This window comes from Lissotriton vulgaris, chromosome 5 (genome assembly GCF_964263255.1).
Source record: "Lissotriton vulgaris chromosome 5, aLisVul1.2, whole genome shotgun sequence".
Taxonomy (NCBI): Eukaryota; Metazoa; Chordata; class Amphibia; order Caudata; family Salamandridae; genus Lissotriton; species Lissotriton vulgaris.
This window is the reverse complement of record NC_141693.1, coordinates 405,827,036-405,845,784: the sequence shown is the minus strand read 5'-3', so window position 1 is coordinate 405,845,784 and position 18,749 is coordinate 405,827,036. Positions and strand designations below refer to the sequence as shown.

Here is an 18,749-nt window from a genome sequence, read left to right as displayed (position 1 = left end):
CGTTCAGTTGGTGACTGGATTAGATCAAGGTAGCCTCCCAGGGATCTAGTAATTTTAAAATCAACAAATTCTGCTGTTAGCCTGCCCATCCTGATGTTCTTGATTTCTTTCTGAGCTACCCAGTCCCAGTGCAGGGCTTTCACTTGTTTTTTACTATGCAGGACTTGGGAGAAAGGGGGGGTTAGCAATGTTCGACTGGCCCCTGACCCAATATTGTCAAGTAAGCGGTTGGTGTCTTTTAATCAGCCGATCTTGTTAAATACATCCAGGGAGCTAGTTTCCTCGTGCAACGGCATAGGAACACAATTCAGGAGCCGTTCTTATCCTCTGCCTAAAGAGCAATGGGCGTAGTTTTGCAAAATCAGCAATGAATCTGCTGCCTGTGGCGAGCTCAAGGGGATAAAGTGGTGTGCTTGGAGGGAGACACTCTAAGAACTTGTTCTCTGACGTGGGTAAATGATCCAGTCTTTCGAAGCCCCACAATCCGGCCTTATTTGGGGCACAGCTCACCACCTTGGAATTTTAAATCTCAAGGGCAGGTGCAACAGGTTTAGTATATGAACAAGAGTGTTCTTTCTTTAGGGCCCCAACTATTTGTAGTTTTTACTTTAGATTTTCTTTAGGTGTGGCTTCCAGGACATGTCTTCAGATAGCTTGATACCCAGGTATTCGAAACTACCCACCCTCTCCTGCTGGAAATCGCCTAGTGTTGTCCGCCCTTTGTATGATTTGTGGGGATTTAGCATCCTATACTTCGTTTTTGTTGTAATAATCTCTAGGCCTCTCATGTCGCAGAAAGCTTTGAATTGATTTAAGAGCGTCTGGAGGCTCCCAGGTGGTTTTGATACTAAAAGGGTGTAATCTGCAAATAGAAGGGTTACAATTTTCTCCTGCCCTAACATTGCTGAATCTGATGGAATCCAAAACACACACTTGGCGAACCCCCCTATTGATTTTAATGGCCGAAGTCAGATGATTAGTGATAGAATTTCCATTGGCATCCCAATGTCTTTTAGTACTTGCCAAAGGATATTTCGAGGGACAAGATCGAATGCTGTCTTCAGGACAATGAGGCTCCCCTTGCCAATGGTCACTACCTTCCAGTATAGAAGGAGGAACTGGAAGTCCTGATCTATTGTTCCTGTCTTCTGCTGAAACCTTACTTGATAGGGGGACAATATGTTGTTATCAGATGTCCATTCCTGGAGCCTCGCCAGAAGAGTGCGACAAAATACCTTCTGCATGCAATCAATCAGGCTTATGGTCCTATAGTTGCTTGGGAGGTCCCCTCTTTCCTTTCTTAAAGATGGGTATTACTTCCTCTCCCACCCATGAATCGGGGAGTGGGGTTCCCCCTGCAATGGCGTTAGAAAGTGGCAATATATATTTGGACCAATTGTCTTTCTTGTGTCGGAATAGATCCCCTGGAATTCCATATGGGCTTGGAGCTTTTGAAGGAATAATTGACTATTGAGGTCAAGATTTCGCTGTTGGTAAAGAGGTCCGCAGTTTTAACTAGGGATAGGTCAGGGGGTGATAATTGCACAGCAGAATGGTTAGATCTGGTGATTCGGGAATTTAAATGTTCCTGCCCGGCACTGACTGAGATGTTGTTAGCTGGCGGTGTTTGGCAGTCCAGGTCTCCCCTTGCAACTAGGGTCCAATTTTTTTTTAATCTTTAAGGGAGCATGCTTCCCCGATTTTTCTCCACTTGGCCTCAACCCACTCACTCTTATCTCTATTTAAAGCTGTTTTGTATGACTTTTTTAGCACTTGCTCAGCATCTGTGTACTTTGTTTTAACTGCCATAGCAAGTCTGCACCTTAAGAGTCTGAACTCACATGAGTACCAACATTGCTGCTGTGTGTTCTCCAGTCTTCTCTTTGGGCGGGGCGAGTGTACAACAAAGTGTAGAGCCCAACTGTTCAAAATACTTGGCGTTTAAATCACTAATTGACCCTCTCGCTCCCTCCCTCCCAAGTCCTCTAGCTGGGCTTCAGGCTCTGCCAAGTGGGATATTAGGTCCTGCTTGATGATCTTGAATTTCCTTTTGTCCCTACAGATCCTGTGCCACTTGAGGTGACGCCTGTTGTTAGTAGGATGCAGCTCTTTGGTTATAAAGTTTTCCTTGGAGGCGCTAAGTGGGTTACCCAAGAGGGGTACCAGGCTCAAGCATGGAAGGTTTTAGTCGCCATCTTTTCTTTTACCCACAGGCATGTCTATTAGAAACGACCACAGCCTTAGGTCCAATCAAATATAGTAAATGCGGCTCACACCGATTAGATCAATAAAGGTGTTTTCTCCTCCTTTGTCCGATTTCGACCTCCTATTGGTGGCTCTCAGCCTATGCACTAAGGCCAGAGCATTTAATTGTATAGCTGATTGAGACCACTTCTTAATAGGGGGTAAATCGAGAGGAGGAACGGACCAGAGTTCATCTTCTTTGACTTTGCAGATGTCTTCCATGTCTGGGGGATCGAAAGTCATAATAAAATCTCCCGCCACAATCAGTGGATTTAAAATCCCCCTATTGTCAAGTAGCTCTTCAAGAGATTGTAGGGTCGCTGATCTCCCCCTCCCCTCTACTGCCTCTTGCATAGACATTATAGATGTCAAGAGTGAAGCCCATTAGTTGGACTGCTAGGATGCCTGGGCTGTTTGCCAGTAGCTCTAAGATTCCACAACAGAGCACAATGCTAACCGATGTCAGTAATCCGGCTGATGGGTGCCCCTATTTGGAAGCAATTGCCGGTCACTGGAATGTTACATAACCTGGCATGTATGTTGGTGTTAAACTCTAGGTTTCTTGGAAGATGCAAATATCGAATGATTTGATAAAATCTACCCAATGGGGAGGCACATTTTCCTTCTGACCCCAGCCACATTCCAGGAAACCGTCTTAAAATAGGGAGGCTTACTAATGGTGGAAAAGTAGGGGGAGGATATTCTACCTGCATGTCTCTCTGGAAGGGTATTAGGTTGGGAAGAGTAGTGGATAATGTTCTAAGGTGGACCTCTACTCCTGATTGCAGCCCTTTGGTTGGATCGCCTCACCTTTTGCCGTCCTTAGTGGTTTCCAGTGCTAATAGCCCACTTAACAGTGGAGGTCCTAAATTTAAAGAGTGCTTGAGAGCATATTCCCCTATGTCTACAGGAACATTTTTGGGCTGTAGTCAGTCAATTTCCCCTGGGGAGGATAGATGGCCTGGCTGGGTGGAAAGAGGATTAGGAACGAGCAGGCGTGGGTTATCGGTCATCTGGTATTTGAATTAGATGTTAGATGTTGCAGAGGTAAAGGTTCTAGCGTCTAAAGCTATTAAATAGGGAGCTATCCTCCCTTCCACCAGGGTTAGTTCAATTGAGTCTGTGGGGTTATTGGGTAGGGCACGTCTTTTAGTTCTCAATGTGCCGACCCTAATCACAGACCTACATCCTCTTACACGTCGAATCCAATGAGTTGTTTCATTTTTAAGGAATTCCTCATCCTCACCTCGCACCAGGTTGCTGTACATTAAACATAAATATGGTGTACAGGGACGGGATTTGTGATTTTGGCCTAGGCACTAGACGCTGAATTCGGGATGTTTTGCTGGCGGCTCCCTGCCCAAGGCTTCTCCAGGGAGGACAGGGAGATCAGGGTAACTCCTGAGATACAGTTGTGAGGCTGGATTGGCTTTTGGGGCCCAATGTAACTCTGCTTTAGTCGGACTGCAAGCATCTGCTCTGCTCCCCGCTCCATGTGAGGTACTATGGGGACCTTTAGAGGGGGAGGACTTTCGATTTCCCATAGAGATCCTAGACCCAATGGCTGGTGGTATTACTGAATCGCTAGTCCCCTCTCATCTCTCTCTAGCGGCTGGTTCACCTGCCCAGTGAACACTCCTAATGTAGACTTAAGAGCTTCAATTGCTAAGCATAAATCGAAATCATTTTGAGGGCCTCTGTGTCTTGGGAGGTTGGCTCAAAAAACACAATGGATTGGCTCCCCCTTCCCACTTGCTCCTCTGGATCATCTGGGGGGCATTGGGCTGGGGGTGACCGGGGCTGGCTGCTCGGGGATCTGGTTGTGTGTGTTCGCTTTCCTGAACATCAGCAGCATTTACTGCGGGTCTCCCACAGGCTATTGGGTCCTTTGGATTAAAATCAGAGACAGGGGTTGGTGAATCTAAAAGTTCTTCACATTCGACCAGCAAATTGTCGATACGGTCAAGTGCTCAGTTCTCCCAGCATGCCTCTGGGTTTTCTTTGTTGTTTTGGTTACCTTGTGGGACACCTATGTCCCCCCTCCACTGCTTTCCTTTTCCCCATGCCTCCCATGGTGTTTTGAAGACAGAATACAGTGTTAAACGGAAGAAAGAAAGAAAATCCTCTCCCATTGTGTGGCTCCATTATCCTTCCAACCGTTCAGCGCTTAATGTCCTAGTGCGCACAGTACCTTAGTGAGTGAGAGTAGTCCTTAGAGGGTGGCCCAGCACAGCCTCTTCCGGGCTATGATGCACACATGGGCCTGCCTTTGGCATGGGCTTCGCCCCGGCGCAGCCAATGTGGCTCCTGCACTGTGAGGGAAGAGGCTGCACGAAGAGCGCGCTGGCCACGCCTCCCCGTGACGCCATAGGCAACCAACTAGCAACAGGTGCACACTAGGACTAGAGGGCCCACCAGGGTGTTACGAGGGGGAGTAAGGCAAGGCTGTTGGCCCACAAAGTGACAAGATGCCCCTTGTACCTCCCGCACCATGGGTGAAGAGGCCGTACTAAGAGCGTGATGGCCACACCTCCCTTGTGACTGCAGTGGCAACCAACAAGCAGCAGGAGCCTCCCTAATGACGCCGAGAACAAGAACAAGGGGGCCCCTACTCACTAGGAACCAGGGTAAGCCATATGTAACAGAAACAACGGTTCCAGCGGAACGTTAAGCTAGTCTATAATGATAATAATATGCACAATCGCAATCACAAAACGGGTTATGGTGATGTCAGAAAGAAAGAGGGCCTTGCAGGCTTTGTATTAACATTAATTGTTTTTATCAGAATTGCGAATTCAAACTTATATATACACAGACCCAAAAAAACAATGGTGCTTTTGTGTACCCAAGTGAAATGGAACCAGAAAACAGAACGTGAAAAAACATGTAATGTGTACAACTTGGTTTCCACAATTTTTAAAGATGATCAAAAGTGACTTGGTAAGAATTCCAGCTGCTGTAAACAAAAGTCAGAACTGTTGAACTGGTTCGCTTTAAAATACAGTTGACAACGCTTCGACCCTTCTACGATACAGGGTCTCCTCAGGACCAAGGGATATGGGGAAAATCTAATGATCAAAAAAAGAAAAAGACTGCATACGCTTAGAATGCTATGTCAGCTAAAATCCTTTTGAAGGAATATGGTGGAATTGAGAGTACCTGATGGCGATTGCTCAGCCTCATGAAACAGTGAGATAAGTGAGACACTGGTAAAGAGAGAGAAAGGAAAAGGGGATACCCACACAGGGACCCAGTCGGGTGCTGCACATGTGAGAGAATACAAAGGCGGTATTAGTTAATAGGCTGAAGAATGATTATGATGCAGTAATAAACGGTCAGCTATCGAGTTACTGGTTATCTTACCCCCGTATGAGAGACGGACTGGTAGGCTGACAAAAGGTCTATTCATAAGTTGCTCAATCGCGGTGGATGGCAGATGTGCTTGACCACCTGAAATGGTGAGCACTGCACAGCGTGTATGAGTATTCAACATTGCATCTCTGAAAATATGACCACAATAATATAATAAAAGTAGGCTTACCACTTAGTATAGTAGTAGGGCCCACCAGGGTGTTACGAGGGCCCACCAGGGTGTTACGAGGGGGAGAAAGGCAAGGTTGTCTCGTTCATTCCTTCAGATCTTCTATTAGAGTATTCAACTTAAAATATCTTGTCTTGATATTACCTTCCAGCGTATATACATGTGTAATTTGTCTGAAATACTTCATTTTAACCGGAACGCTATATATACATTCAAAAATGTTTCTAATATTTTGTGTTGTGACAGCTAGCATATATATATATATATATATATATATATATATATATATATATATATATATATATATATATATATATATATATATATATATATATATATATATATATATGTTGTTTAATCAGTTAGTCGTTTTGCATCAGTTCTCTTCCTTCTATAACCCTTGCTAATATCTAAAACTGTGCATTTTAATGCTAATGAACAATTTGTGCTTTTTATTTTACTAAATCGTGAGCAAGTTTCTAGATTCAGAAGGTGGCGTTCAGTGTTTTTTGGGCAGCGTTGATAGCCTATTCTATATTACTTTTATTCTTCATAACATTTGAGTCTAAGTTATTCCCATCACCTTATATTCCGTCTTTTTTCAATTTTGTCTTGCAGCTCGATATGGACCCAAGCTCACCAGTCGGCAGGAGGAGTTTTCAAAGATCTTCTTCAGGGGATGTCAAGGTGAATAATAGTATGCCATACAGTAACAGTAATGCACTGTGCTTCCGTTCACAATGTTATGCAATATAACATAGTATTGGAGGCCGAAAATGTGCCCAGCTAAATCTAGCGGGACGTGATGCTATAAGACACTGGTAAATCTCAAATTCATCTATAGGGTCTTGTGGAACAAAGAAGGGAGGCGATTACAAACATAGTCATAACCGGGGCAGAAGCAAGCGTTTTGTGTTTCCAATTGCTATGAGGCTTGTTTGTCTAAGAGGATAGTTTGTACTAAATGGAACAAGAAGACATTTTGATCATGTCGAGGGGGAGCACATCCCAAAGTGTGGGCATGAATAGAGCCACTCCTGCTTTAATTAGACTGAATTTGACTGTGACACAGTTAAAGGTGTCAAAGGGACTGATTTAGCGCTTGTCTGTGGAGCCAGGATTGAAGAGAAGCTTTGGAACCACCCATGAATTGACCAATTTACTAAGTAAATGGCCCTATAGAACAGTCTGGCATGTAATGGGAGCCAGAGGATTTGTTTAAGTGAGGTTTAACAGAACTTGGGGGCAAATAATGTCATCCTGGGTCTCTGTGAAGAATTGAGGGCGGCGGAGAAGAGATTTATCAATTCCTAAACAGTGACCATTACAGGAATCAGGTTTGGCTCCAGTCACGGCAGCTACTGCAGGATATCTCATGTTTCCAAACTCCCCCACTTGAAAGGAGTATACAAGAATGACAACTGATAAACGAGCTTCCATCTGAAGGTTAAAATGTATTTTTACAACTGGATTTTTAACAACGTTAGGTGGAAAAGCAACAGATCGCTTCTCAATAGGCTAAAGGAAAGGATTCCAAAGGTCCGCGCTGCTGTGAGTCACCAGATTTTCAGTCTGCTCTGTATTAAATCTTAGTAATTGTTTACTCAAGCAGTCTTTGATTTCCAACATCCACAAACTAAATCCAGAATAACTGAAATGACATCCACTCAGCCGACATAGCAGCTGAATGTCGCTAGCATAGGTTCAAAATTGCAAGCCATAGGAGCGGATGAGGCCTGCCAGCTGTCACAAAGACATTAAGTAAGTATCTGGAGAATGCAGAGCCTTGTGAAAACACACACACTCACTCACACACTCTTTCACTCTCTCTTTCGCTCTTGTTAAAAACGGGCAGAGTTAGCTCCAGGCAACCTTCCCGGGCTGATCTTCAATCTGTGAAGAAGGCGGCCATAGCTGACATGGTCAAATGCTGCTGATGGGTATTATAAAATCCAAGCATAGAGAGTGTTGTCATAAACCCCCAACGTAAGACCATCATCATCAGCATCCACCATAGCCTCATTACTACGACAGGGATGATAACCTGCCTAGCCCTCAACTGGAATGTTGTTGCATATCAATAAAATATTAATTTAGACTGAAATCTGGTGTTGTAGAATGTTTACTACTACTGCTCACTACTTCTTTGTGCCCTTCTTACATTTGCCTCCAGCATTATTTCCCCATTTCATGGTGAATACATCGACGGAGGACCTCACTCAGGTGCTGGATGTAGTTCTAGTAAGGAACACGGAAAACTTTGATCTGTTAACCGCATGCGCGCTAGCGGAATTCCGCTCGCACGCTGGGTTTAAAAAAAACGCACTTTACGTGACGAGCTGGGCTCGTCATCAGCGTGCGAGGAGGCTACGCCATGACGAGCCCAGCTCGTCATCAGCGTCGAAGGGGTTAAAGCAGATTGACAGAGTTAGTGCCCAGGCATTTCCCACATACTTCGTGTTGTGAAAATGGGATCCAATATGTAGTATAACTAACTACTTGGCTCACACCTCTGTTGAATACATTGGTTGCAAATTTACTATACTGAGTAACAACAGCATAAAAGAACAGTTAGCAGATTCTGCTTTGCACTCCAATGGTTAGGGCCGGTGATCACACCGGTGGGACACCTACACATTTGGCTTTATTACACCTATCTTTACCGCAATTGTCTGTATCGCCCACAATAAGGCACTACTGCCACAAAGTGGAGATGGGGCAGCTGTTATTTTCTAACAATTGTCATCCAGCGTCTTGCAGTGCAATGCGTCATAGAATCAAGTTTATGCTTCTCTTTTTCTCTTGTAACATCTGGGTTTGCTTCATTCCTATACCCTCTTTTCTATTGATTTCAGTTACACGCCTTCGCTGACAGCTCTTCTTCAGCTTGTGGTTCAAAAGTTGTATCCCCTAGATGCAGTGTGCTGAGTTTTAAAAGTAGGTTTTTTTTAGGTGACAAGAAGTTTACCATGATTTGACAACTAGAGGGAGAGTTTATACTTACTGCTGGCATACAGAAAATGAGTATCATGTTCCAGGAAGTAACTCCTATTGTTGCTGAAAGCTATTAAAGTTCTTCCAGTCAAGGTCTTATTACGTTTACCCCTGGGGTGAAAAAAAAAATCCACAAATACAAATTTTAAAATACTGCATGAAAAAAGGCCTGTGCGAGTGAGTGTCGTACATTTAAAGTCAAGAAAGAGCAAGGGACTCATTTCAACTTTGCTCAGCAATGACTTTTTCAGCATGTAATATTTTGTATACAGCTTATTATCTTACGTTTGGAATCACCATTGCATGTGTATATCGCTCCATTGTGTGATTTTATTCTCTGACATATGCACCTTGTTATACAGCTGCACAAAATGTAAACAAACACAGCTACTCGGGCTCAGTGATGTGCAGCGATTTGTTCAGGATCATTCAGTGAGTTCTTTGTAATCCCAGGCGTAGAGCCCAGTTCGCATAGCAATCGACAACAACATAGGCCTTCGGCTTCATCTCCTGCAAAGTAGGTTTGCTTGCAGTGAAGCCAAATGAGTAAAGAATGTACTTTATTCAGTGGAGAAAGAGGAGCAACAAGGAGCAACCAGGGGCAGCAGCCATAACAACTTTGCTCCCTTTCCACCGGTCCACTTAGAAACTTACCCACAGACGTGAGGCTCGTGCGAAGACCAGCAGCCTTTGGGCTCTGCATGACCAACACAGGGATGGTTTTGAAGCCTCCGCATGACACAAAATATCTAATGAATAAAATAAAATAAGCCAAATTAACCAATTCTGAAGACGCGCAACTTATATATCTGGTTGAAATAAGTATAAACAAATTGCTTAACAGTAAATGAACAAAACAGTCATGGGAAAAACATAATCTGAAAGAAAACATTAATTAGCAATCCTTCATCCACACAGTTGGCAACCTTCTGAGATTTCCCATCCTGTACCAAATATGAACCTCACCCCTGTCTCTGACTTGCTGATGCCTTTTATTTCAGCTAGCAGAAACTTGACACCCTGTAGATAAAGAATCCTACTGGTCCGCGCCCTTGTCCTTTCCCTGATTGAATGATGTCAGTTCAACAATTGATTTATTCCACAAATTCCCATCATGCAAGCAAGCGACTGACTTTACAAAACATCATTTATTCTTTTGACCTCACTGAATTTGAGTTGATGCTTCCTCGTAATTCTTGGAAGTATGATCCTAATGCATCCCCAGTTTTAATACATTAGTTCTGCACTCACCTCTTCTTGGTATACTTGGCATATGCTGTATCCTGCTTCATTCGGACTCTGGTGTCTAATTATTTTATCATCACAATCTGCACATTTCATGACTTTGCTTGCTTGATTTGTCCAATGAGGCTTGATCAATGTGAAGGGTTTGCCTCTTGGGAGGGCTAAGAATGGAGAAACCCCTGGAATTGAATGAGGTGTAGCATGAAAAGAGATCAACATGTCATGAACTGATTTATTATATAAACACAACATTGGTCCCTGGCAAGAAGATGAATAAGTGCCAATAAATATAGACTCAATCGGTACTATATTAGTGAAAACATACCCAGCCGGGCAGAGGTCTTCAAGGTTTATATTTCAGTCAAGAAAATGCAAAACAAAAATAACACCTTCAACAAATCACGTCGGTGGGGCACAAGCCTGTACCCAACCACGAACATACATAGACAACAACATACACAAAGGGCTTGCAAGGCAAAATCAACAGTCTCTGTAAAATATCAATTTTGAACAGAGAATTACTTGTAGGTACCATTACATAATTATACATTGAGAGTTCCACACGTATATGGTACACAGTGGGTCGACGACGTTTCGGACCCCCTTGCTAAATAATGGGGTCCATCATCAGGACAAAGCAATGGTTGCCTTTTTTAATTTTTAGCCTCTTTAGCCAGAAAAATACTGGGCATGCTCAGATAAGAGCGCGTTGGCGGTTCGTTATATCGGGAAAAATGAATACTAATAATCCGGGGTGTGGGATTCATCAAAGGTTAATTATACATTTCAAGGGTCCAGGGGCGGAGGAGGATCGTTCCGCTTGTACCTTGACTACCGGAAATTGCCGGGAGCGCCGTATCGCGCTGGGGTCCTGGAACCAGGAAGTCAAGCATTGCCGACTGATCCGGCTCCTCCCCTGGTTCCAGGACCCCAGCGCGATACGGCGCTCCCGGCAATTTCCGGTAGTCAAGGTACAAGCGGAACGATCCTCCTCCGCCCCTGGACCCTTGAAATGTATAATTAACCTTTGAAGAATCCCACACCCCGGATTATTAGTATTCATTTTTCCCGATATAACGAACCGCCAACGCGCTCTTATCTGAGCATGCCCAGTATTTTTCTGGCTAAAGAGGCTAAAAATTAAAAAAGGCAACCATTGCTTTGTCCTGATGATGGACCCCATTATTTAGCAAGGGGGTCCGAAACGTCGTCGACCCACTGTGTACCATATACGTGTGGAACTCTCAATGTATAATTATGTAATGGTACCTACAAGTAATTCTCTGTTCAAAATTGATATTTTACAGAGACTGTTGATTTTGCCTTGCAAGCCCTTTGTGTATGTTGTTGTCTATGTATGTTCGTGGTTGGGTACAGGCTTGTGCCCCACCAACGTGATTTGTTGAAGGTGTTATTTTTGTTTTGCATTTTCTTGACTGAAATATAAACCTTGAAGACCTCTGCCCGGCTGGGTATGTTTTCACTAATATAGTACCGATTGAGTCTATATTTATTGGCACTTATTCATCTTCTTGCCAGGGACCAATGTTGTGTTTATATGATAAGCTCCCCGAGGTCCCTCACTCATACCAATTGGGGTCCCCTTGTTGTTTAAAATATGAACTGATTTATTAACATTTAATTTCTTGGGCAAGGCTAATCTCACAGTGTTACCTGATGATGACCTCCAGTCATGAAGTTTGAAACCGACTTGCACGAGCTAAATTTGTACTATGATTTATGACATGATTTTACAAAACTTCTTCATAAATGTTTTGATTCGTGTATAACTTCATTTTGAATTCTGGTCCAATACGCTGTTGCATTCTTTATCTTTTTTTCACTTGCGTCATTTAGTATGTTTTCACGAGCATAGGGTGTACTGTTAACCTTTACACTTAGTACACAATTTGAAAAGCATTGTTGATTCTGCATTTTGATTTATGAAAATCAAATCTGCATTTCTTTGCTGATAATATAATTGCAATCAACCGTGTTCCTGGGACTATTTGTAATTATTTAATGAATGCATTGTAATTCAGTTTAAATCCAATCCCATCATTGATTCCTGTTGAGACATTGTTGTATGTTACTGGATATAGATATAGCAGAATATGCCCTTTTGCGTTCTAAGCAGAATTACTATGCACCAACTCTGGCCATCTCCTGGCACACCGCCTATGGGGCCAGGCCATTGAACAGCAGGTGGCCAAGCTTGAGGGACCGCAGGGCACCAGACTATACCAGGGCAAACACATTGCTCGAGCCTTTGAAAGTTTTACTCCAACCTTTATTCCTCTTAGGCACTCAAGAGAGAAGACGCTGTGTCTTACCTGGAGCAAGTCCTGTTACATAACTTAGCACCACCTGAAGCTTCACGCCTCAACCGTGATATCCAGGTGGACGAGTTATGGGTTGCTATATCTTGCCTACAACTGGGCAAAGCCCTGGAGCAAGATGGCTACACATCTGACTTCTGCAAATTGTTAGCGGCCCTACTAGCCCCCCTCTTCACACATCTGTATAACTCATTTAGTTCTACCGGTTTCATTACAGACACCATGAAAAAGACCACTATTACAGTATTACCTAAACCAGGGTACAATCCCCAACTTCTCCAAGAGACCCTTAAGAACGTTAGAAAAATACCTCGTGCTAGTCTTTTTGTTAAGAAACCAGACACTACCACAGAAGGAAAATTCCGCATGATAACACCCTATGCCGCGGATTCCTTTAAATTACGATCAATTATGTCCAAACACTGGCATATTTTGAAATCTGACCAAATTGTTGGGCCTGACATTCCCAGCACACCATTAATAACATTCAGGAAGGCACGATCCTTACGTGATCAAATAGTTCACAGCTATTTACCACCTATTCACAAACCATTAGGCACATTAAAGGACACTAAAGGCTTCTTCCCTTGTGGAAAATGCAAAGCCTGTGCAGCAAGTAAAAGGACATTAACATATGAGGTCCCTGGCTGTAACGGTGGGAAGAAAATAAACAAATTTATGTCCTGTCACACTGACTATGCAGTCTATTGCCTAATATGCCCCTGCATGTTGAGATATGTTGGGAGTACCATCAATGCCGTCAAATTAAGAATATTGGAACATATGCGGGCCATCGTAAATAAGGACTTTGCATATCCAGTGGCCCGTCACTTTTCCTTAAAGCATGACAGTGACAGAAACCTTTTAAGGTACTTCTGTTTGGATCAGGTAGAAGAGAATCCGAGAGGGGGCAATAGATTGCTCACACTTAGGAGACTTGAGTCCCAATATATTATAGATCTGGAGACTAAGGCACCAAAAGGTCTGAATATGGGAGAAGAATTGGCCTCTCACCTGGGTTGATAAAATGAAGTACAGTATTATGTGAGTGAAAAAAGTATAACATGATGTTTTGAAATATATTTTAGTCTGGAGTTCTTATGATGAATTGATGCTACCCTAAGCGATATTTGCTTTTATGAATTGTTTTGATTTGTTACAACGTCTTTGTGGCAGTCCTAATGGGCTGCAATTGCCGATCCACGGCAAGATTTGCCAGACGTTCTCGCATTCATTTTGTGATTTTCTGTCTGTGATTTGAGTTGTGTTTTACAACGCAAAAATGTTGTCTTGGCCACGATATGTTGTTGGTATATGTATAACGAGTGGTTTATTGTCAAGACAACAACTGTGCCGATACACGGCTTGATATCTGGTGTAACTGAAATATCAGCAGTTCTATCTAGCTCATGTCTAAAATGTACATTCAAAGATGGCGCCCAACTTGTCGCGTGTGGTATAGTCCTTTGTTTGTTTTGAGAGCATTTGACAAACATAGATAATGGTGCCGCATACTATCACTCTGATGTGAATACCGACGAAGGGAGTGTTCTCCCGAAACGCGTCTGTTCTAAAATAAAACCCCCCTGCTAAATACACTGCTGTGCTCGTGAGTGCTGTTTCCTGAACCCGGCTGGGCAATAATAGGAATACGGAGCATATATATATATATATATATATATATATATATATATATATATATATATATCATGAGAAAGCGCATTAAAAACGCATTTGTTTCCTAAAATTGCTGTGAAAGTGAACAGTGCCACCGCTCAAGTTCAAGCGCCAGGATGCCCTTTGGGTGACAGGACTGCGCTTTATAAATACACTAAATAAATAAATAAATAGGGTTGACTGAGACTTTGTAGAATAGATTTTGCATACACTTCCACGTTACAGCTTAGGCGTCATAAGCGCTTCACTTATTCGAGGCTGCTGACACAAACCTGTCTGTTTACCATCCTCCCCTCCCTTAATGTGCCCCCCTCATCCTTCTTTTTACCTTTTCGTTCTGACTCTCCCTCACCTACTACTGCTCCTCACCAGCTGGTGGATGTAGTTGAGATGTTACTGTAATTTTCTCTCTCAAATTCAATAAAACAGATTTAACCCTAAAAAACACTGTGACACAGCCAGAACTAATGTTTTTTTGGGGTAAAAGTCCATTAACGCTGCATGCGTCATAGTCCTTTTCAGGTCGAGCCTGTAACAGCGCACATGCCCTGTTCTGGCGATGACTTTATGTACGGGCTTTTGAAATCTTCCCTCACACTCACACACGCTTGTGCGTGTGCTTTTTCTTTTGTCCTACGCTATTGGCCTTTGTGTGTCTTTTTAACAAAGACGGAACGCAATTGGCCAAAGGCGGGCGCATTGCTCCGCCCATGACCTATTGGTGGCCGTTACCCGCACAGCCGCCATGTGGTTCCAATTATCGTGCCCAGACACTGGCAAGATAATTGAAACCACATGGCTTGCTGTGGCGCGTGCTCTCGCGCCTAGCTTTATTTTTTATCTCCCAATCAATGTGGAACTTGCTGGCCTCGCTCTCGTTTCCCCTAGTCCTGACAAGCTAGCTTCAGATAAAATTGTCAAATTATTCTAAGAAAAAAAAAACATGCCATGATGCAGTATCTCTGATGCTGGCAGAAATTCAACTACTTGAAAGGATGAGGAAAGCTTATTGGAGCTGGAGCATCCCTGGAAACCATCGTCTGAGGCCAGCTTTCTGGCATAGCTTTGAACTCTCTGCTCATCATTATTTTATGCACCCTACCTACTTTGGCTGTGTGTGAAGGGGAGGGGTGTGAGGGATTCAGGGGAGGGGGCAGCATAAACCGCCTGAGACTACCTTTACATTTTTTTAATCAGACACCCTGTCATATAGTTAATGCTTTTCTATATATTGTGTTAAGTTAGCATGAGTTTATAAAATGTTTAAACTACATATTTTCCTTCGGCTTCAGTTTGCACACGGCACATAATTATTATTGTAGCTTTCAACCTAGACGAAAGATGTGATTTATTGAGAATAATATGTTATTGCTCTGATATCAGTCGTGCCTGGTACACTTGGTACACTGTCTGCACACTGAGATCTATAGCCTCTAAGAATAACCTAACACAAGGTTGCAGGGAGGCCTGATCCTCGCACCACATTAGACATAACACAAATAATGTTGCTGCCAACATTGGGCTCTACGCGGGTTTAAGATAGAGTTACTGAGAATGCAAAAACACACTTGATGTTGCTTCGCATGGAGAGAGTTGGTAGCTGATGATGTGATCTTCTTCTGCTGACATTTAGAGGTATGGGCCCGCCCTGCTAAAACCCAAATGAGACCTTCTTAGATATAATATAGTATGCTAAATAGGGTGCGCGAAATATAGGTGATACAGATTCTATAGATTTTGCATTATAATATGCTATCACCGTTCGCTTACTATGGACTAGTGACTATGCTGATAACTCTGATTTTTATAATATGTATGTTGGTATTATATAAGATACTGCGTTTGAGAACCTTGCATTGAAAAATAAATTTTTCTAACTTGCACGTGTGTTCTTTTACTCCCTGTTGTAGTTTGAAATTATTATAAAGCGAAAGAGTGTTCATGTGTTCCACGATACCTGAGGTACCCTAAGTTCATGTTCTGGTTTGTCTAAGTCATTGGAAGTTTGTTATGACCAATGAGACACTGTAGCTAGCTCGGTAAGGGGATTTCTGATACTAAGGTGAGTTTTGGGTCATCCTATTTCACCCAGGTTCTAGATCTCTGAGCACAGTTCTGTGGGAGAACGGAAACCCTGCTACATGGCGCCCAACGGTTGTTGGCCTTATATCATGACACTCGAGTAGTATATCATTCAAACCTTAATCCCTTCATTCCCGTTTCCGGAAAACGGCGGTGTCGGAAAAACCTACCTATTTTTGAAATAGGTCTTTTCAAGCTTGAATCTTTCTAAAAACGGTTTCCTTGAATTACTACCCAGTAGTGCTACAAAGTAATCTTTGTTTTTCGCGTTCCTGTGCAGTCATGGCCCAAGCCGTGGACATCCCGCTGCATAGTCCCATTGCGGTGCGGGACCATTTGCGGGCTTATGATGTCCCTTTGGAAGGCTTGGCTGTGGTTCTGGTGGTGAGTGGGGAACATGCTTACCCGTACGAACTGTTTTATTCGTGGGTGACATTTCCGGCAGTGGACGCAAATTCTGGTGTGTTCCACTCGTACACTCCGTCACCTGTACCTGTTGCGTATGCTCCGTACAGAGCACAGGAAGTACCTATTGATGTTTGGCAGCATGGAGTTTGGTTTAGTGGCGCCCTACCGCACGCTTTAACCGCTCCGAGGTTAGGTCCTTTGTCCATTCCGGGCACTCTTTGGCCCGCTTTGGCTGGATTTACTCCTCACCCTAATCGCGCCACTTGCAACGTGGGTGACCTGCGACGTCTTCACGAGGTCGCGGCTGAAGTGATTAGGGCACTTGTTCATTACACGAGTCGTAATGTTCAAGGCGCAGCCCCTAGGGGTGCGCAGCTTCAAGCAGGTCAGGCTGGTTTGAAAATCAGTCCTGTCATGGTGAATTCCGTAATGGGCAAGAAGCCCCAGGATAAGGATGACTTTCCTTTCTGGCTTGCCGAGAAATTCGACCAGCTGGAGGCTGTGTTTCCTAATACTAATCCTGGTGAAAAACACTGGATTCTTACGCTTAGTTTGCCGAAAGATTTGGCCCCTGAGCTTGTTGACTGTGAAACATGGGGTAAGACTTTTGCAGCAGTCTATTCGAGGTGCTTTGGCTCCCCGTCTATGTCCAACCTATCTGAGGTCCTTAAACGTGTTCAGGATGATCACGGACCGGAGTCTGCGGTTGAGTTGGGTATGCGCCTGTGTGGCTCCTTTGAGGTGGTTTGCGATCTGATCCTTGCGAATGTCAAGGGGGATGCAGTGAACTTCCAGGTGGCTAACGCCCTGGTGTTAATTCCCGACGCGGACAAACCCCGTCAGTTAGCAAGGATAATTGTGGCGGCTTATAAAATGGTTGGCTGCAATGCCAAGGGTCTTAAGACTTTTTCTGATAAGGAGAAAAAGCAGCCCCAGGGACAGTCTTCGGAGGCGAACGCTCAGCCCAAGTCCAAAAAACAAAACTGGCCTAAAAAACAGAATCAGGGTAAGCAACAACAACAACAACAGACACAGGTTTCTCGCCCTGCGTCTCCGTTGCCTGCGCAGTCGGAACGTGTTTATGATTTACGCGACCGCGCGATGATTAAGACACCTGAACGTTTTCAGGCTTCTGACCAACGCTCTCCTCGTTCCTTTCAGGACTCATCGGCTCCGTCAACCGGTGGTGGAGGGGGCGGCAGGGGCCGGGGTGGCCAGCAAGGACATGGTCAGCCCCGCCCGTGCAACGGTGCAGACAAACAGGAGGGCTCTACGCCTCAGAGACCGCAGTTTGCCAAGAAGAAAGTCGCAGCCTTGACAGCGCATCGATATGCCCCAGATTGTGAGAACGAGGCTTCGGAATCTGACTTGGGCTCTGACCTTGCTGGACAGCGCAGCGGAGATTACCATAGTGAGAGAGGCCCTCCGTCCACTACTGAAGGTGACAGCGACTGACACTTATGTTGTGATTGAAACAGCAGATACAAGAGTTGCTCCCCCTGATAGACTTTTTGAAATTGTCCTGTTAAATGAAGGTGACATACAGCGTACCGTTAAAGGGGTATTTTGGGAAAATCTTTAGTCTACATATGACATTTTGCTTTCGGAGGCTGACTGGCCCCCACCTTTTGTGCTCGCAGCTCCAAGAGGGGAGGAGGTGATCCTCCCCAGTCTCGCGAACACGGTTTCGAGAGTGGAAGCGCTGCACTTTGCAGAAGAGTGGGCTCTGGCGCTTGCACCGGCTGTGTACCGTAATCAGTGTGGCTGGGATAAATTGTCCCCGAACCACGAGATTCCTTTACGGTCTCAGCCGGAGCCTCAACCTCAATATCCCATACGACGTGAAGCCAAAGCTTCAGTCGCAGCGATCCTTGAACAATTGGAATATCAAGGTGTAATTGAAACGTGTGTGTCACCGATGAATAACCCCCTTTTTACTGTTAACAAACCGGACGACTCTTACCGTTTGGTTTTGGATTACCGGCATTTAAACTCGCATTGCCGTAACTGTGCAGTACAGAATACTCACGGCTCTGCCCTTGTAAATAGTCTTGTGCGTAAGCGGTTCAAAACCACACTCGACATTTCCAATGGTTTTTATGCCCATTCATTGGACAGTCTAAGTTCCCAATGGACTTTTTTCACATGCGGCGGGGTCACAAAAATGTTTCGGCGTCTTCCAATGGGCTATAAGAATAGTCCTGGCGTATTTTCCGCAC

The 18,749-nt window shown here is 44.1% G+C and overlaps 1 protein-coding gene across 2 annotated transcripts in view; it reads left to right on the top strand.

Annotated features, from left to right (window-relative positions):
- The window catches only part of ANK3 (ankyrin 3), a 2,005,091-nt gene that overhangs the window by 214,161 nt on the left and 1,772,181 nt on the right, over nt 1–18,749 (top strand). For both annotated transcript variants that reach the window (XM_086921764.1, XM_086921763.1), the window contains exon 2: nt 6,404–6,472. In XM_086921764.1, coding sequence (XP_086777890.1) covers nt 6,404–6,472 — 69 coding nt within the window. The remainder of the gene's footprint in view (nt 1–6,403; nt 6,473–18,749) is intronic.